Raw genomic sequence first — 20,956 nt, 5'->3', positions numbered from 1 at the left:
TTGGGCTGTATAAAATACCTCAGGTAGGCAAGCAGAGGAAGGCATGGCAAGGAAAGTATCTTTACAGAGTTTCTGCTCCAGGCTTTGTGCTCAGCCAGACTTCAGGTCATTCTTGGTTAATGTCATGTAACTTGGGTAAGAATATTTTTGTTGAGATTAGTTCAGCTCTCCAGGAAGACTGAGTATGTTTTTATACTTTTTTCTGAAGCTAAATTGATGGAATGGAATTGCTCTCTGGCTGTATTGTACGTTAAAGCAGCCATTTCTTATCCTTATGCCTGTATGTGGGCATTTCAGTCATGAACTGCAGTGTTTCCATGGATTTTTAGTCTTCCATTGCATAGTTAGCAGCTTTTAGGGCTTTGATCTGATTTCGTAAGACAGAAGCGCTCCCTGTATTTGTGTTACAGCAAACGCTGTATTTTTGGTGGCGTCTGACTTTGAGAAACACACAGATGCTTTTTTGTAGTCCAGGAGACAAAGAAACAAAGCTTTGTGCTAGGAGGCAGGATCTGTGCCTCCAGGGGACATCAAGGCACTTGGTGTGCAGCTGCCTTCCCAACCTCCCCTTCCTCCTGGTGAGCAGGAGCTGGGTTGCTGTTTGCTGCTCCCGTGGATAGAAACCTCCACAAATGCTGCTCCTCTCCTTGGGGGAGGGATTTTCACATGTTTCCGTTCTCACTGCCTGGGAGCAGGAGCATTTTGATCTCTTGCACATCAGTGCTGAGAGGCAGGTGGATTTCTGGCTAGCTGTGCTGGATACACAGAAGAGTGTATGAGAGGGAGCGTTGTTGGAATACAGGACAATTCACCTGTGTCTGCTCGGGCTCGCTGATTCTTTAAATGTGATTATCTGTGTGTGTTTCTAAGTTCATGGGCCTTAACAAAAAAAAAAAAGCTGTGTTTTCCAAACATGCAAAATAACTTCAGTAGGATGCTCGCAGGAAGGGATCTGGAAGCGGCTGTCTGTCACATTGCATTAATAGAATTGGTGCTGTAGAGCCGCTGTTTGGGAGTGGGGAAAAGATGCCTGTGGAGTGGGTTCTCCCAGCCCTGTGCGTGTCCATGATCCCTGCAGTGCCCACAGCACGGCCTCTCCAGCCCCGTGTCACTTACCCCAGCTATTAACCGGTCTGTCTCTGCTGCAAGCACACGCACGGGTCTCGCTGCTGAAGCAGAAGCTGTTAAAACGCTTTTGGCTGCTGAAGTGGGCTCCTGCCATCCCGTGCACAGCAGCAGTTGTTGCGCTGTTTGGGTTTGCTGTCATCTCAGATACTCGGAGGGGAGCTTTAACGCCGTCCCTCGCCCGGCTGCAATTTGGGCTGTCCCTTCTCCTATTTACTGCTGCTCACTGAGCAGTTAAACGAGATGTAGAGGTGGTTTTCTGTTCCTCAGCTCCTTCAAGGTTAGTGTAAAATTACAGTTTTCCTAATTTTGCGGTTTAAATACTTCAAGGCTTGTTTATAAACAGCAGCGAGATTATATGTGTGTGTTTATTTAATTTTAAGAGGTGGCCTCGTTACTGGCAGGTCAGCCAGTTATATTTGTTAGGAGCTCAGCACAAAACTATTACACAATTCTGTTGCTGTCAAGCCTCATATGTGCTTTTCAGTAAACTCCTGGGGAAGGCAGGCTTGGGGGGTTGCTGCTTCTCCTTCTTACAGAAGGATCTTCAGAGCAGCAATTTAAAGTTAGGATGGCTCCCCCTGTATAAAGGAGATAAAGAAATGGTGAAAAACAGCCTGGAGACGGTAAAGGAAAGCAGGGAGGAAACAAACAGTGTAAGAAAATTGTGCTTCCACTCTTGGAAGTTTTTCCTCTGCTGAAAAATACTGAGTTGTTTTTTCTTTATTTCTTGTGTTTCAACAGGGCAGAGTTTAGGGTATGGATTCGTTAACTACATTGATCCAAAGGATGCAGAGAAAGCCATTAACACTTTAAATGGACTCAGACTCCAGACCAAAACCATAAAGGTAAGATAATATAAAATGCCTTTTGCTCAGTTCAGGAAGGGGAGAAAGTAATTGGAGCTGTTTCTGACAATTTCACCACTATTTTGTTTTCCTTTGTAAGGGGGTTAACAAGCTCCTCCTTGGAACAATGAGCAGACATGCAGAAGATGAAATCTCTTCTCTGAAATTGTTGCTATTTTTAAAGAGGGGGGAAAGTAGCAGGAAGCATTTTAAAATGTGACAGTGAGGCTTAAATGTAGAATAAAACAGCCAGAGTGACACCATTATCCATAAACAGGTGAAGTATGTGATGGTGTATTAACAAGTTATGTTTTTATATGTTTTAATGGGAAATACTTTGTCACAGAGTTCTCTTTTAGTGACACTCCTGTTGTTATCAGGTGTTGAAAGCATGTTTCTCACAAGTTAGAATATGTTCATTCTCCAAAAAAATTTTTTTCTCAGTTTCCATGTCCTTAATTTGATTTATTCTTTTAAAAGCTGGAGGCTTCCCACTGAAGTCTCTTATTTCATTGTTTGTAATAGACCATTAGTTATTCAATGACCTTCTTTAGTGGTCTCACAAGAAAAGCAAGATTCTACACTGTCTCAGTTTTTGCTGCATGGCTGATAAAGCTGTTCTGAAACAGCTTACAGAAGATTTCCACATCCCAAATTCTGACAAATAATACAGCTTAAGGGATGTGAATCAAAAAATTGAAGGGGAACAAACAGCAGATCAGATTCAAATTATCTGAAACTGCTTTGATCATTTTTTCAAATGCTGGCTTTTGATTTGCACCATTTTCTTAATTTTTCCTCTGTAGTTAATTTGTATTTCAAAGCTAAAAAATGGTAGTATAAAAATAGAATTTTTACTGTATTGAATATTGGTACAAGTAATGTCCGTGATCTTGTATCTTGCAGAAAAGATACAATGTAATGCGGTCAGTGTTATAGGTTTTGGCATTCTGGCTAAAGACTGTGGTTTGGACCAAGTGGTATTCCCTGAAGCAGAAATATTTCTTGGATTCTGGTGTATCTCTAAGGATTGTTTCGAGCAGGTTTTTCCCCTGATCTGTTTGAGCAGTGAAGAGCAGAAGTGCTGAGCTGAGGGTTATGAAAGTAGTGGAGGAGCTGTACCAATTTTATAGGAAAGGCTGCTTCCAGACCTTTCTCAGACCATCCAGATTCCATCCCACAGATAGGCATGTGGGCCATACATCAAAATGCTCACTCCATGGTTTTGTGGAGTTAATGGAAACACTTACAGGAATATGTAAGGCAAGGCAGCAAAATCTACCATCTTATCAACTGCTGCAGGTGGAAATGCAGGCTTGGACTCAGCACTTTCCACTTAGACGGAAAAGTTGCTGTCCAAATTGCTTTTAAAGGCACATTATTGGGGGAAAAAATATTTTGAAAATACTTATTAAAAACTCAGGAGAACTTGAAAAATCTAGATCGGTTTTTCATGCAGCACATGCGTATTTTGGACATTATTCAGCCTTAGGAAGGAACTGCATTTCTTATCCCTAAGTACCTCTGTTGCTTTGCCTCTGTTTTTCTTTTTTGTGAACCAGAGTAATGCTATTGCATTCATAATATTTCAAGGTAACAGGAAACTCATGCTGGAAAAGGCCTCCAGAAACTGCAGCCCACAGCAATTATTGTTATACATTTCTCATATGCAAAATTAAACTATTATGCCTTTCTTAATCATCTCTAGTAAGACCTCTGTTATCTGGGAACTTCTTATGCAAAATCTTCTTTGTGAGGTTCTTTTTTTTAATTCAGTATAAATTTTAGTAATTCAGTGATTTGTTTGTTTGGGTGTTTTGATGTTTATTAGTAGCTCGTAGACTGGTGTAGAATAAAGGACCTTTGTGGGGGGTTCTTGACAGCTGTTACAATTTAATAATAAGCAAAGAGTGATTTTTATCTGTATGCATGGGAGATGCATGAGTTCTTCTATGACTGGGAGGGAGCATAGGGTTTGGGTTTTTTTTTTTAATAAAATAGGGTTTATTCGTTCAGTTGCCTACAGGGAGCTCTCTATCCCGACAGCCAAAGTTTTGAACACAGGGGCATCTAATCAGCAGTTTCCAACCCAATTTTTCATTGCAGAATGGTATTACCTTACCTTTACCCCCTTGGGTTTTTTCTGTTTTTAATTGTGTTATTTCTAGAAATCCTGATAAATTAGGTCTGCTTTCCTTGGTACTGTGCAGTGGGGATGGAGGTTTCCCAGTGTTTGTTGTAGGGGTAAATCAGGTGTATTTAGTGCTGCCAGTGGCATTTGTGTTGCTGAGTTTTTGAAATATCTCTGGTTTCCAAAGGATTTCAAGGTGATGAGGAATGGGACTCAGCACTGCTGAGCCTTCTCAATTGCCTGTTGCCCCCACGTGCTGCTTTCCATCATCTCGCTGTCATTCCTTGTATGATTGAAGTATTTAAACTTGTGGAAATACTATATTTAATTGTCAGACCCAATTACTTTAGTTACAGATGCCCTTTACAGTTACTAAAAATGCGCTGTTGGTGCGTTAAAAAAAACCTCTCTCAAGAGAACATCTAGAAGGGAATTTGGTGCTATATAGTTTTGTAGGCTAAAAAATATTTAGTAGAATAACGTTGAGCTGGAAAAGTACTGAACATTACTTTTTTCTGCTTTTTTTTCATGAATGTGGCTGGGTTTTTTGCCCCAGAATGAATCTGTAAATATCTTATCGATGGATGGGCTGAACCTTGGCCCCTGTCCATGTATGTTGGGTAGCTGCAGTCCTGCAGGTAGAATTTCTCTGGCTGCCTTTTGGAAGCTGTTTTGATGGAAAGAAAGTTGCAATTAGTTATCTGTGAAAGCCCTTTAACAGTGGCAAATTCCCTCTGTTTGCCGAGGTCAGTGTGGTCCTGCTGGCTGTGTCCCATCTGTGTTGTGGGCTCTGCTGTTCCTTGCACCTAGACTGAACATGAGGTGGCTCTGGGGAGTTGTATTTGCACTCATTTTTTGACCCTGCCAGGCTTAATTCCTGTTTAAAAAGAATATATATATTTTACACGTGGCCCCAGATGCTGTCCTTTTCACTTCTGTAACGTTTTTGTGGCAGCTTAATGTTCTCTCTCTCCTGATGCCTTGCAAAACAGCCATGCAGTCACAGGAGGAGCTGGCTTAATAGCAGGATCAGCAGAACAGCCAGGCGCAGTCGGCTCTGATGTGTGGACTAAAATAACTGAAGAAATGTTCTTTTTATTCTGTCATTGTTATGATAAATAATCCCTTTTCACTCTAGCAGCTAAAATATTTATGTGCATTTTATTTAAGTCATGATGCCCTTTCAAGTCAAAGTTGAGAGGTGACTATTTTACCCGGTGTCTGCTTGGGAAAAGCACTGGAGAGAGTGCTGTTTGGTGGTAATAGGTTATACACGTTTTGTTCCTCCTCAATTGATCATAGTGCATATTTTATTTACGCCATTTCATAGCAGCATCATCTTCTTGTGAGGGAGAAAAGCTTCACTTTATTTTTACAGCTAAAGCTTGACATAATTCTGCAAAACAGCTTAGAATGAGGGAAGAGACAGTGTGTGTTGAAATAAATATATATTCCAGAAATTGAATCTATTTTTAGAAATTAAATTTGCCCATCCATAAAAGCATATGAAAGGTCACTGCTGCTGTTGAAGATTGCCTGGCAATTCAGTTGCATCAAATATCAGAAGGAAAATAAGATGTGTGATGCATGAGGTACGGATTGTTTAAACTGCTGGGTTGCCCTGAAAAAAGGACAGTGCCTGAAAGGATGTGAAGGAAGTGTTTTACAATTTAGTTGGAGATGCAGGTGACCTGGCTTCACTGGAACAAGGGCAGAACAGTTTTGAAAGGAAGTTTTAAATCTAAAAAGAGCCAGTGACCCCCTGAAGTGCGGTCTTGTGCACCCCTCTTTTCCTTTTTCTCTGTTGCCTGAGAAATAGGTTTGCTTCTTCCTTGCCTTGCAGGAGCAGGTACATGCTGTGACACTGCTGGAGCCAAGGGAGATGTCCCCAGAGAGGGGAGAAAGGAATCTGGGTTCTCTGAGCCATGTTAACCTCCAGTTTTTTAAATCCATTATATCTATCCGATGGTAAAATACCAAATGGATAAGATGATTCCTCTGTGCTCAGAGGCTTTTTCTAGTTATTTTAATTTTCAGTTAAAGTGAATAAGTAGCATGGAATTCTGTACTTCTGCTTTGCTCACTTGTTTTGATCAATAGGTCTTGGGTGGTCCTAGTTTAAAATAGAGCAAATAAGGCTGTGGGAGAAAGCAGTCCTGCTTTTTCTAAAATAAAGTATTAACATTACTGCTGAAAGATCCTCCCATTTATCTTGGTTTCTCTGGCATTTTTCAAAATGCCAGCTATTTCCACAAAACTCAGGCTCTAAATCTGTCCATGTTAATTCTTGTAATTGTCCACGAAACTACACACCATCCTGTCACTGTATGGTAACCAAATAACAGCATCCTCAGACTTCTCTGTCCTACAAAGTCATTTGTCAAAAAGATTGCCTTCCAGCCGTGCTCGGCGGAGGAAGCAGCGGCGTGGGAAGTGCGGGGCGGGAGGAGGAATTGCAGCAGGGAGTGCTGGGGAAGAGACCTGCATCTCCTGCACCCTATCTCAGACTCCTTGGGAGGTGTGGGGGGAGCTCAGCACAATTTGGGTGGCAGCCAGAAAGCGCCGGGTTACTGGCAGTGATGGTAGCAGAGATCTGGTGTTGGGTGCTCTTGGTGCAGTGCTGGGCCGAAACCCGGTGTTCTCCAAGCTCGTTCTTCCATAGCCTCCCCAGGGCCACCAAGCCTGCTGGACACTGCCTGCAGCCTCCTATCCCAGAAGAAATGGGATGTTGTGCGAAGCTGGGTGGTAAGGAGAGCACGTACAGAGAAATCAGGGCAAGGTACAGGAGGAGCTTGCATGCTCTGCAAGGAGGAGATGGAAGGTTGGGGTGTTGGAAGATTCTGGGAGTAGCTGAGTATGTTGGACTGCAGCAAGGAGGGATTTGCATTTTTGAGTGTCTTGTGTGCAGTTGCATTGGACCTCCTTTTTTCCCCTTTCCTGAAAATTCACATTGCAGGCACCAACTGCAGATTTAGGAGGTAGCTATTTTATAGCTCCTTCTAAAATTGAGGTAACTGCTTGTTCTCTTTTATGGTAGCTCAGTTAGTCAAAGAGGGGTTGTCTGCTGTGGCTGCTGCTCCCCAAGATAAAGTCTTGGACAAGATGCTGCAGACCTGGAAAGCTTCAACTAAGTTTATTCCTGTTTTGCTCTTTAGGGACCCTCTGTCAGCGTAACCCTTTGGACTTGGTAGCACTTGTTAACAGTCCTTCATCCACCCTTTGTGCCTGCAATGATATTGGTGCTCAGAGGACCTTTCAGTGCTGCATTTGAAGGTTTAGCTTTGGTTCTGCTGCTTTCGGAAGGCACCAGAGTCTCTGCCTCTTAATTTCATCCATCTTCTCTTAATCGTGATTTCTCTTTTTTACTGCCTCAGTTTTGCCAATGAGTCCTTTTCATTCCATGTAGAGCCAGAGCAATTATTTCTCTTAGCCTTGCTCTTGATACAGCCAAGAGTGTTTCTAGGTTATTATCTATGGACGTCTTTCCTGAAATGATGGGATAGACCATTGTACCTGCAATTATAATTAATCTCTTGTAAAATGGCATTGAATTGCTCAACAGTAAAGTGCATCGTCACTCCTCCCCATCCCCCAGCCAAAGGCTTAGGGAAGAGAAAGGACAGAGCAGTGCAAGCATCAGATGTGAAAGTATTCCAGATCCTGGTCTACAGCCTCTGGACCAGAGGGCTTTTGTGTTTGCTTGTTCTGACAAAGCACAGAGCTTTCACAGGAGAGTGTTTCAAATCTGGTTTTGCACAAAATTAGGGCACAGTTGAGGATCTGAAGTGGCTGTGGGAAATATCCCTTTCTGCCATAGCCCGTTCACTGGTGCTAAGCAGATTTTACTTCTAGTTCTGGATGTGCATTAAATAAGTGAGACTGTGCTTTATTTGTGTGTGAGGCTTTTGAGAGGTTGTGTTAAAGCCCTTCCAGTCTGTATCAGTGGGACAAGGGGCAGCCAAGTGAGGGAAGGGCTGTCCCCATTCTAAACTGGACTTCAGACAGAAAAAAGCCAAGTGTCTCACCCCAAAAATCATAAAAGAAATGCTGTATCTTGGAGAGTGTCACAAAAGGACAAAGCAGAGTTCTCTGTACCAAGAAGGTCACCAAGAAGTCTGGTATTTTTGAGCGTTACACAAACTTTTTGAAAGCTGCCCTGGGAGTCACTTAACACTGACTGCACCTTAACTGCTTGTGGCTGGAGAGGTGTCCCAGGGACTGCAGGTGCCCTGGGTGGTGGCTTGGTGGTCCTTGGCTGCCTGTGCTGCTCCCTGGTTCAAGGCTCCTGCATGGTTCCCCATTCTCCGGTGAGGAATGGTAGATGCAGAGCAAGACGCATCTCGGAGAAGGTTGGTATCTGCAAAATGAGCGGCTTTTTGGCTGCTGCTCAGATGTGTCCAGGGCAGGGTGACTCTGCTGGCAGAGCGTATCATTCCAGGAAAGGATGATGCAGTTCCTCTTCAGAGCAGACCAGAGTTAAATTTTACGAGGAGGCTTTTACAAATGGACTTTGAGAGGTCCAGGATTAGTGCAGGAGCTGAAGGCTTCTCTTAGAGGGAGCAGCAGCAAAGTGGTTAAGTGTCAGTGTTCAAATGGCTGCTGCTGCTCATTCCATAAGACAAATGGGATGCGTTCGTGCCTCTGGGTGCCTTTGCTGTGGGCTGTGGCTTGGAAAGGCCAGACCACTTCAATTTATGTTCTGAAGAGACTTGAGGTTAGTAATTCTTCAAAAAGTTTTCTATATCGGAAAACAGGTAGGAAATCAATAGGGAAGATAATTACTTGAACTTGGAGGTATTTTCTGTGCACATGAACAAAAATGTGTTTTTTCATGGAAGATATGAAATGCTAGACCTTCTGATGCTGCAGTGGTGTTGGGAGAGAGTGGTGCAGCCTCTGGAGATGGATGTTTATTATGAAGAGATGCCTTTTACACAGGCTAATGCTCAATGTCAGATGAGAAATGTCCTATTAAATGTTTTTCATAGTTATTATATATTTATTTATAGAAACTAACATCTGAGGCCAGCAAGCCATTAAATGAATTGTACAGTACTTTATTATTTTCCCTGCAAATTTGACCACAGAGCTCCAAAATGATCTTATGCAGTGAAATCTAACACCATGGTTCGACCTTCAACTGTTGTACAAGAGGACAAACATTTTAATGCTGAGAAATCCCTGGGTCAGACAGTAGCTTGGTGTTCTCCAGCTTATTATTTGAATTCTCTGTGGTGGCTAGGATTCCATACTCTTCTTTTTCAACGCTCTGTTTCAGTGCAGGGTGCTAACACTGCTGTGAGCAAAGGAAGGGGGGGGAAAAAAATCATTTTTAAGTGTGAATATAAAGAATTAATGCAGCATCCTCACCCAGCAGTTTGCAGCGATAAAATGGAAGCTGGTTTTTGCTCCCATTTTAACTCGCACAGCATAAGGAGCTTCTGGTGCGATGGAGGGTCAGGGTGGGCGATTTCTTCCTTTGATAGCTCACACATGGGAAGACATCCCGTCCTCAGCACTAACTGAATAATAGCTTGAAAGCAGGATGGCACACTCTAACCGATCGATTTGTCATTGGCTGACCTCAGAGGGAAGATGAAAAAGATTCAAAAGCAGATAAATAATTGACATTACTAGCCTTGAGTCCATTCAGCTCCGCAACCTTTTCTCCTTGATATTAAAGACGGCTGAGTTGCTTTTGGCAGCTTCTTTCTTTGGCTCAGGCTCCCCTGCAGCCTGAATGTTTGATTGCGGGTGGAAATAAAAACTAGACCTGAGCAGCCATAGGTGTTCACATGTGCTGAGAGTGGAGGATTGGGAGTGTGAGCAGCTCGCCTTCCTCTGCCTGCCTGCAAGGCCCCTGAGAGCAGAGAGCCTTCTGTAAGTAGAAGTGTGTGTGTATATATATATGTATAAAATGTCAGGCACTCATTGCTCTGGGAAGTAGTGTTTTTTGCATATCCCCATACTTTTCACCCTCCCTGTAATGTGGCATTTGGTTAATGAATGTGCCAGAATGAGAAACCCAAAGGAAACCCCTGGCTGTTTTCCCAGGAACTTTATTCATTTTGCTGTTCTCAGGTTTGAGGAACAGGTAAGATCCCTACCCTCACTCCAGAGAGGCTCTTAAGTGTTTTTTAAACTGTTATTCATAAAGTAGGTTAAACTGTAGGTGCCTGAACTCTTAGAGTACCCTCTCAAGGTGAGGCATTTGCAGAGTGGGGAGGGAGATGCTGCTTTTCCAAATGCCCCAGCACCAAACCAGGCTGTAGGTGAAAGCACCATGTGATTATCCCTGGTGTCCCCCAGGGCCTGGATTGAGCTCTGTTACATAAAAGCCAAGTGGTGCCATCCGTGTGTGTTCCGGTCCTGGATCCATCAGAGGGGTGTTGAGGACCAGCAGGGAAGTGATGGAAAAGCTGCACCCCATCAGGAGTTCATGGGCTGTGACACAAAATAACTTGTACCCCAATAACCTTCTTCCTTTCGGCACCTCAAGGTTTCTCTGCTCCTCTTGTCTGCTTGAGCCTTTGTGCTGTGTGCCCAAGTGCCTCCATTGATGCAAATGTTTTATCTAACCTCGATTTCATATTTCTTACCCTGAATTTTCCACTTCCTCTCTCCAGCCTTCTCTGTAAATGTTAGATTTAAAAGGTTATGGACAAACATGTAAGTTATAAAGAAATTGCCAAAAACCTTAAAATACAGAGTCTTCAGAGTTTGTCTGCTGTTATGCAGAAAAGATTATGGAAGAAAATATTAGTCATTAACATAATTTTCTGTGTTGAGTCAACATCTATTTTTAGGTGTGGAGCGCATAAAGACAACTCTTTGACACATAAAACACACAGACACGCATTTGACATCATCTGTGTTCAGGCTGGGGCTTGGCAAGAGGGAAAGAAAATTGCTAAATGTATTGTATTTGTGATGGGAACCCCTCCTACTTCCTTTCTAGACACATTTTTAAGACATAATGCAAGAGACTACTGATCTGTTTGTATTGAAATAAATCAAAATGAAGTGCAGAATATTCAGCTTGGGTTCCAGTGCTTTTTCAGATGAGCTGCAAAGTGTAATTCATGATCTGTGCTGAATATTTACCATTAGGCTTTTTCCAGGAAGTGTTTTTATGATGTTAAGTGTGTTTATTCTAAATGTATATATTATTTTAAAAGTGCAGAAGGCTTTTTATGCACCTATTATAATTATAAATCTGATTCACAGGTGGAAGAGCAGTTAAGAGGCTTGAATTAGTAATTTTCCAACAGCACACATGCAGTGCCACAGCTAGATTTTCTTGTTTGCTTGGTCATAATATTTTATGGTCTGGTTCTGGGCTTTATAATGCAAGGGAACTTCTTGTGATAAATTGCAGATCTGACAATGAGTGTCAGTCTACAGCTCCCTGAGCAGATGTTCATTTAGTCTAATTTCACCAGTACTTTACTGTTCATCCAGAACAGATCTTGCCAGCTCAGGATGCAAACACAAAGAGAGAGAGCACAAAAGATCACTCTGCAAATAACCTGATCGGTTTCAGACACTCGGAGGGGAAAAAGAAAAACATGCAGGAACTTCAGCATGCGAGGTTTGCTACGGCAAATCATCCACACAACCCACACCCAGGGGGGCAAATTCACAAAGCCACGCGTGGGAAGTTGCACATTAATCTACCTCTGAACAATAGTTATTTTATCACTGGTTTATTCAAGAATTGTCTGTTTTAAGGTCTCTGTAGCTCTTCCTTTGTTCTTACAGCCTTTCCTGGCTCTGCTGGTTTCACAGAGCAGATCCTGTCTGAAGTGCAGGGTTGTGTCTTGTGAAAGAACAGAACATTATCTGTCCAAAATGCCGAGGGTGGCTGTAGCTCACTAACACTCCTCTCGTTTTCTCTCCGTAGGTGTCGTATGCCCGTCCAAGTTCAGCATCCATCCGGGATGCGAACCTGTATGTCAGCGGCCTTCCCAAAACCATGACCCAGAAAGAATTAGAGCAGTTATTCTCACAATATGGGCGCATCATCACCTCACGGATTCTGGTTGATCAAGTCACAGGTTAAAAGAAAACTTTTCTTGATAAGTGCATGTTTTTTCTGGAAATGGCAAAATTGCGAACGTCTGCAGCTGGGGGTTTTTTTGACTTTTAGTGTAAAATGCAATACCTGTTTCCTTATAAACATAACTGGAAATATAACTGCTGCCTCTTTAATGAGAGGCTGTCAAAAAGCAGAATATTACTTAAAATCGTTGTTAAATACGGTAGGGGCTGATTTTGGAGAATACAGGTTGGGAAGAGGGTTCTTCTTTACAGGACTTAATTTGCAGACCACCCATTGTGTGAAGTCAAACCCAGCGTTCAGTTTATGTTCATTACATAGATGAGGCTGTTCCGACAAATATTCATCTCTTCACATGTTTTTACTTCCCAGGGGTTTCTCGAGGTGTGGGATTTATCCGTTTTGATAAGAGAATAGAGGCAGAAGAAGCCATAAAGGGACTAAATGGCCAGAAGCCTAGTGGTGCTACAGAACCAATTACTGTGAAGTTTGCCAATAACCCCAGCCAGAAAACAAGCCAGGCACTCCTTTCACAGCTGTATCAGTCTCCCAACAGACGCTACCCTGGACCACTTCACCACCAGGCTCAGAGATTCAGGTAATTACCTGGAAAAGACCTGAAGTTTCCACCAGTGACAACGATGTGGGGCAGGTGCTGTGCAGGAAAATAAGCTTTAGTTGTGTAGGCTGACCTGATTTTCTTTGTAAAATTAAATATTCTTTCCTGGAGACTGAGGAGGAAAATCTGCTGACAGCAGTAGTCATGTTGTATTTACTAAAACAGCTGAAGTACTGTACAATCAGATCTCATGAAGGCTCACAGAAAAAGGGAGGACAGGATAGAGTTACGCTGGTAATCAAATGAGCAGTGACTGTCCTGTTCTTTCTCTCTTTTTGGGTAATGCTTTTATTTTCTGCTATATTATTACAGTTTTGATGCAGCTTAGACTTTGATGTTAATGGCAGTGGATTGGTAGCAGGAAAAAAGCTGAGTCTGTCCCAGTCAGCAGGAGTATCATTAAATTTATTAGCCTGAGATAACTGCTCTTAGTATAAAGAGCCCTTGTGTTAGTCTTCGGTGTGAGTCTTCAGATGCTTTTGGGGATGTTTTATGCTTTGCATTTTGAATATACTGTTTCCATCTGATGCATAAGGCAGAGCTAGCAATATGTGATGTTCCTATTACTTTTATACTTAATAGTTCTCAGGCAACCCAGCTTTCAAATAAAATCTGCCTTCAAGAAAGAAAACTTGGACATATTTGCATAACTGAGTCGCAAACTGGCTTTAGAGAATTATTCAGAAGTAATTTTAGTTTGTCAGTGATGAAAAGTGCTAATGAATTAAAGATCATAAAAAGTCAGTCATTGGATACATTAAATTTACACTTGTTTTTGTGTCTTTGGCACGCAGCTGTGTCCATTGAGGTTATCACTGAATCATTCCATGGACAGAAGGACTTTATTGTACTGCCATGGAAACCAGATGATTATATTCTGCAAAATTTGGTGGTCAGTTTAGATTGATATGTCATGAAGGATTAATACTAAATATATATAATAAAATGGGGGAAATGTATTACATTAAAGCAGATTATCAAGAATTTTTTCCAGTTCCAGCAGTTTTGGACTTAATATTTTATTTCCAAATTAACTGTAAATATAAAGTGAGCAGTTGAATTACCAAGAAAAAGTTGAATTATTAAAAAAAGAAATACTAAGTGATTTTTTTTTTTTTAAACCAAACTCTGGAGGTTAAGCTTTTCTCTAAGACTGTAGACAAGTTTAAAAAAGGGCTTTTAAATGCTCTGGTGAAAATTTAAGCACAACCTCAGACTTAACAAAGCAGGCTGGGAGTTGTTAGGCTCCTTAGATGTGTGGGAAACTTGTTGAACGTTTCTTCTTTGAAAATGGAACACTATTAATAATAGTTCCATTGAGCGATCTTGCCATCTGTGAGACATTAACCCAAAGACCCTCCTTCTCTTTTCAGGCTGGACAATTTGCTTAATATGGCCTATGGCGTAAAGAGGTAATTAGAATTCCACAGATTGCCAGATGTCCGTGTTGGCACAGATTGGTGCTACAATTTATTTTTTTTTTTAATTCACTAACTTTATTTTTTTTATCCCTTCTTTTCTTCCACCAGCATGTCAAATTCTTTTTAAGTTTGGACTTCAGTTGGTTTTGTTACTTTAAAGGCCTCACACGCAAGTTCTTGTGGGGTTTTTCAACCTTTTTTGATTTACAGGTGGGCTTCTCAAATGGTTTAGGTGCCACAGCTACAAACATTTAAATTGCAGTTTCTCTGCTAAGTGGTGCTTTCTCCAGAACCAAAACTATTAACTTGAGATTTTAACAGATCTCTGATCTGGTAATGGAAAATTTAAGTCAAAAATCAGAATTAGGCTGCTCTTCTGTCTCACAAGTAAGACCACGTTTCTCCCACATCTGGCATCATAAATTTGACTTGAAAATAACAGCTGTGTGCACCTCAATCAGCCCGAAGTTTCTTTTGTTACAGGTTTAATACTTTGGATTTTTTTTCAGTCCTTGAAAATTTTTGTTTGTTCGTTTAAAATAGCTGTGTGTTTGTATGTGCACGCATGTGTGAAAGATCAGCTGATTTGTCCACATTTCTGCTGTTCCATGAGTATGTTTGGTAGCAAAAATGAGATGTGTTGTTAGTGTTTCCTTTAATGGCAACATCAGCATAAGCGACCCTTGCAGCAAAACAAAGGTGTAGTCTTATTCCTGATGTTACCCTAAAATGTCCAGATTAAGATGAGAAAGTACTACTTAATCTTCTGAAATGGTCTACTCACCATGCTTGAAAATTGCTTGAGCTTTTTTTTTTTCTTTTGAAGCTCATCCTCTAAAAAGGTATGGTAAGTATATCTTTACACTAGCTAGTAGCAGACAGTAAGATGGGGTTTAACTCCTCAGTAACTCAGTACAGATCTGAAATCTTGGGTACTCACAAGAGGAAAGTCAAAGCAGAGCTTCTCCCCAGAGGCACCAGTGCTGGTGTTGATGGGCAGGTTAGTTGTGTCAGGTGATGCTTAGTGGTGGTGGGGATGTGGTGAGTCGGAACTCCCTGCCTGATTTTATCACACGTCCCTTCTCCTGCCTTCTCCCACCTTATTTGTTCCTTGATATCTTGTCAGAAACATGGAGAGCTCCCAGTTGAGTGTCTGTCCAGGTGTAAGTCAATGTCAGAAGGATGGGTTCGTTCTGGGAGGTTTCCCTGGGTTTTTGCTGCTGCTGCTCCTTCCCTGGAATTGGGCCGGCATGTGGTGCAGGATAGGCTTAGTCTGAACCGAGGAAAAGAGCAATTACCTGCCTTTATAGGTTATGCATCTGCTTTCTCAACATTGTCTGCAGTGTTACTCTAAAAACACAGCAGTGTTTAAAGTGGTTTTGCAGGCATCTTAAATTAATTCTTATCTCCTCTCAGCAAACCTTGGCAATTGTACCTGCACTAGCAAAACCTGAATTTATAGGTGCAGGGTCACAAAAAATACCGCACTGATAATTTCTGAAGCTGCTTCAGAAACAGGAGATTGGCTCTCCGTTGCTAACTGTGTGGTACTGATGGAAAATGAGACATGCTGATGTGGAAAAAAGGCTTTATTGAGGCTAATTTCAGATCACTTGCTAGTAGCAAAGCTCCTTATGCGATAGGTGATCTTGTATTTGTGTCAATACACTTGCACCAGTTTCGTGCGTGTTTTGTTGGATTTAGAGCAGCTGCTGTGCTCATGGCACATAAATAGTTGAAAGCTGCATAGCTCCTAAAGGTTTCCAGGGAAAAGCTGCTCTCCAGTGAACTGTAGGAAGCTTTAACCCTTGACATTAATGCAGCATTTCTTTAAAATGCAAAGCCTTATAATGCATTGTGGTATGCACAGCTATGTATTGTACAGGTTTTACCTCATCCTTACTTAGAGGGTGGTGTATCCCTTAGTGTTGTATTTCACATTAAATTTAAACATTACAGAAAAGCAGTGTTTGCTGGCTTTGTGTAGGTTACTGGCACAGTTAGCAGTTGCCAGCGATGGGCTCAAAGTCCCATCTTCCAGATTTCAAAGTGAGCTGTGGCTGCTGGCTTCTACAAGCCCTGGCTGTGCCTTATTTCCAATCCTTATTTCCACCCGCGGTGGAAGGAGCAGTAGAAATTGGCCTTGTCCAGCCTTTCTGTGCTGAACCGTTGCGATAATGTCACTGGTTTCGCTGTGCAGGAGAGAAACTAAAATGTGTCGAGAGGAGGATTTGCAGAAGTGAAGTTGAGTTGGAAAATTGCCATGTATTTTTAATAAACTGTCTGCAAACCTTCCTGAGGATCTGATGCTGTGAGCATTTGTGAACTGCTCATTTACAGCGTAGCTACACCCCAGTGATGATCCTCAGCTTAAGATGTATATTCCAAGTGTCTTCTTTTTCCCTGAATATACATAAAAAGCGCCGTCAGGCGTCAACAGAACAGTGAGCAGCCATCAAGTGTGTAGTTTCCTTTATGGTTATTTAATATACGCTGCATAATACTGTGCAGATTGCTAAAAGTATGTGAAAATTATTACAAGTGTAAAAAGTTTTGGAGAGCACAAGAGCTCGCTCAGCGGCAGAGTCCCTCCCTCCCTCTGCTCCCTCAATCATCGCTCAGAAAATCCTGAGGAATTATTATTCTGTTCTGGTATTAAAACTCATCATATTGAAGGTACACGTGAAACCGGATTTTTAAGACGTTTCCACTGTGCAGTTGTTATTTTAAAACATATCCCAAAGTGTAGCTTCAGAAAAAGCATGTCATGTTTTTTTTCCACACTGATGAAAGGAAAATTACGTTGATCCTGAGGGCTGATACTGCTTAACATCTTCATTAATAACCTGAGTCATGGGCTGCGCCGCGCCCTGCTCGCATTAGCGGGTGACACTAAATTGGTGAGGAGCAGGGGCTGTCACTGCTGCTGGCCACGGCTGCCACTGGGGAGACCTTGGAAAGCTGCAGGAACGCGCTGAGATTCGGGAAAGGCAAATGCAGCGTTTAGCCCCTGACTGCTGCCTTCAGCTGCCTACAAGGGGCTTTAGAAAGAAGGTGAAGCCGAGCTTTTCGCGGAGGTCAAACGAAGGAGGACAAGAGTCAGCAGTGACAGGCTGCAGCAGAGGAAATTCCAACTGGGGATAAGGGAAACTCATTCTCAGTGAGGATGGAGTCCTGCTGCAGGGGCTGCAGGAGCAGAGCTCGTGTCCTTGGAGATTTCCTAAGCTTCCTTCTGCAGGGCCATGAGCAGCAGATCTCATTTGAGGAGTTTGCCTTGCTTGGAGCAGGAGGCTGATCAGATGATCTCCATAGATCCTGCCCAGCCTTTGTTATCCCATGATGGATCTGTGTTCATAAACACCTGGCTTTATTTGCTCTCTTTGGATATTCGAGGTAAAGTCCCAAAGGACAAGGAGGGAGAAACCGTTAGGGATCTCTGTTGAATTCTGGGAGTTAGTCCCTCCATTGACTTCTTGAAGAACCTTAAGCTGTCATGGAAATGAAGCCTCACAGTATGAAGGTATCAAGTGATGTGCTCATTAATTGTATTTATGTTCAACTTATTCTACAATTGCTGCATAAACCTTCTTTGATATGTGGCTGGCTTTAGGACTTTTTATTACCCGGATTTTTTTCCCCGGTGTATGTCAATTAAGGACTATGTTAGGAGGAGAAATAAAATCTTTCACTTAGAGACATCTCCCTAATAGTATTTTTAGCTGAAGAAGCTACCGTTACAGCTGAATCCTGACAAAGGCATTTCTTATTAATCTTTAAAATAGGTCTTGAAGTTTGCGTGGGTTTTTTCACTGCAGACTAGTAGGAGATAAAGCATTAGCTCTCGGTTGTCCTGAAACTTACATCAGTGCTGGGAATTAGTGGCAAATTTCTACAGGCCCTTTTTACACGAGCTGTTGTTTATCACAGCATGTGCAGGCCCTCTCTGACTCAGATTGTCCTCGAGCATTTCTTTTCTGAGGTCTTTGTGCACATACATCTAAGCAGGGCTTATCCTCGGAGGGAGGTGCATTTTTGCCCGGATTTGGCGATTTTATTTAGTACAGCTCCCCTCCGCTTCAGCAGGAGTTAGAGAGCAAGGGTGGCTCTGTGGTCATCTTCCGGGGACAGGATCCAGAACCTTCAGTATCATTAGCTTATATACTTTAAAGTCTTGGACCCCTGTAGCTCGTGCCAAGAGATATATTTAGAATAGACCCCTCTTTTTGCTCGGTAGGTTTTCTCCGATCACAATTGATGGCATGACGAGCCTTGTGGGAATGAATATCCCTGGTCACACCGGGACTGGATGGTGCATCTTCGTCTACAACTTGTCCCCCGACTCGGATGAGAGCGTGCTGTGGCAGTTGTTTGGTCCCTTTGGAGCGGTCAATAATGTCAAGGTGATCCGTGATTTCAACACCAACAAGTGCAAGGGATTTGGCTTTGTCACCATGACCAACTACGACGAAGCTGCCATGGCGATTGCCAGCCTTAATGGATACCGTTTAGGAGACAGAGTATTGCAAGTTTCCTTTAAAACCAATAAAACCCACAAATCCTGAATTTCATATCCTTACTTACTAAAATATATATATATAAATATATATACGAACAAAACAAAACAAAAAAAAAAAACTCTTCGAGGCTTATATTCAACCATGGACTTTATAAGCCAGTGTTGCCTAAGTATTAAAACATTGGATATCCTGTGAGGAACAGGAAAGGATTTTATAATGCTTAGAAAAAAAAAAAACCTTTGATGCATTGAATGTTCTTTCATAGCTGTCGTTGTTGAATATAATATACATAGATAACAATGTGCAGGGATTTTTACCCGGCCAGCTAGTTTTACTACCTTCCTTGAAGGTGGGTCTTTTTAAGATGACCATTCACTCATTTGAAAAAATAATAAAACAAAAAACAATTTTTACGAACTAATGGGATTAAAAGCAAGAAAAAAAAAAAGATTTTTGTTTTCTTTTCCGTTTTTTCAAAACATTGATTGAATCAGATTGGTAAACCCCCCACACAAATTAAAGAGGAACAATAAAAATTGCAAAAAGAAGAACATAATTTTGCAACTTTTTTTATTTTTCCTTTTTTCTTTTGTATCATGTGAACTAAACAGTCTTCTGTTAGGGAATGGGGTAACGGGGGATACCTGATGACATAACAATTTAAATAACATTAACAATGTTGCCAAAGAGGTGGTCTCTTTGCTGAAAATGGGTTTCAAGAAAAATCTATTTTTATAAAATATAAAGAATTTTTACAAGAGAATCTGGATTTGAGAAAAAATATTTTGACTGGCTAATTTAGGGGAAATTGACAACTTTGTCATGTTCATACTGCACTGGTAACTTTTTAGAGATCAAGATGTGTGTTTTAAACTGGATTAGTAGATTGTTTTTTGAAGGATGGGCTACAAACAGATGATCTTCGTATCTTTTCATAGCATGTAATAAAAATATTAAATACAGTACGGGAGAGTGTTCTTCCCAGGCACGCAGTTACCCACAGTCAAAACCCAAAAGCAAGGAGATGAGTTGCAAGACGGTTTTTCTTTAAGTCATCAGTATGGGATATCAGCAGAACAAAAGTTAAAAAAATTAATTTTTGATCAAAAACTTCCTTGGTTTGAGCAGTAGGTGCTACAAAATTATTTACATATCTTAGTATCATAGTTAAATGTAATGTGTTTAGAAAAAAATACATTTGCTTTAAATTTGTTAAGAATTTTCAAATTCACTTTATAGCCCAAGCTAATATAATTGGGCTGTGTTGGCACATTTGGAACACTGTTTATGTTGCTTGAAACACTTATTTATTTAATTGCCGATGTGATGCATATGGCCAAAATCAAATATAGCTAGTTTGGCTAGTCTACTTATTTGTTTACTTAAACTATGGGAAGAAGCATATTATTGTGTCATTTTGTTGTGTGTGTATGTGTATATATAATATAAATATATATATATATAAAGTTATTTTTTCTTTTGGTTAATTTATTATAAGTTGTAACACTTTGCTAGTTTTGTTTGTATATGTCTTAAAATGTTTTCTTATGATACTTAAGTGACAGAGGTATCAAGGTAACTTGTGTAGAAATATTGTTTGATATATTGTCATGTTTGTTGTGAATATTTTTTCTTACTGCACAGTAGAAAAGAAAACAACTGGGTCTTTATTTTAATGTAATTCAGATTGGGGAAAACAGAGCTAAGGGAACAAAATGACTGAGGGGGTGCTCTCCCATGTCCAGTGCACTGATCATTTTAGTATGTTTGTGCTTTGTACGGTTATATATTTAAAACAAAAAAGGGTCATGCTCTTCCCTGAGTACTAGAAACAGTTACTCGCTATGCATAATCTAGTTGATAGTTAAATTTGCTATTGCTTTTCTTGTCTTGTTATATAAAATCTTTTCAATACAAGTTTAGTCTTAATGGTAATAAAACGTTATGGTTATTTATAACTTGTGCTTATTTTGTGCATTTTTTCCATGCTATACCCACTAACTGCATGTAGACTAAGTATTGTTTTTTCACACTGAAGAGGCAAACTTTTGTAGTAGACAAATAACTAAAAGCAAAGGCTGCATCATAATTTTATCAGTTTTTTACTTTAACAATGTTAGATTTTAGTTTAAAGGAACACTCATTCAATGTTCAGGGAAACCTTTATACATCATCTGCTATGAATGAGCGCAGTTTGCTGGGAAAGTTTTGATGCATTTGCTAAGCATTAGTGGGG

General features: G+C 41.0%; 1 protein-coding gene across 8 annotated transcripts in view; it reads left to right on the top strand.

Annotated features, from left to right (window-relative positions):
- Positions 1-20,678, top strand: part of ELAVL4 (ELAV like RNA binding protein 4) — a 79,747-nt gene extending 59,069 nt beyond the window's left edge. For all 8 annotated transcript variants that reach the window (XM_040072772.2, XM_040072771.2, XM_040072769.2 and 5 more), the window contains exons 3-7: positions 1,870-1,973; positions 12,008-12,161; positions 12,536-12,761; positions 14,156-14,194; positions 18,438-20,678. In XM_040072772.2, coding sequence (XP_039928706.1) covers positions 1,870-1,973; positions 12,008-12,161; positions 12,536-12,761; positions 14,156-14,194; positions 18,438-18,765 — 851 coding nt within the window. In that variant the 3' untranslated portion in view covers positions 18,766-20,678. The remainder of the gene's footprint in view (positions 1-1,869; positions 1,974-12,007; positions 12,162-12,535; positions 12,762-14,155; positions 14,195-18,437) is intronic.
- The last annotated feature ends 278 nt before the right edge of the window (positions 20,679-20,956 follow it).

This window comes from Hirundo rustica, chromosome 9 (genome assembly GCF_015227805.2).
Source record: "Hirundo rustica isolate bHirRus1 chromosome 9, bHirRus1.pri.v3, whole genome shotgun sequence".
In the NCBI taxonomy this organism is placed as follows: domain Eukaryota; kingdom Metazoa; phylum Chordata; class Aves; order Passeriformes; family Hirundinidae; genus Hirundo; species Hirundo rustica.
Note: the sequence above shows the minus strand (reverse complement) of the source record. Positions and strands in the feature narration are given on the sequence as shown.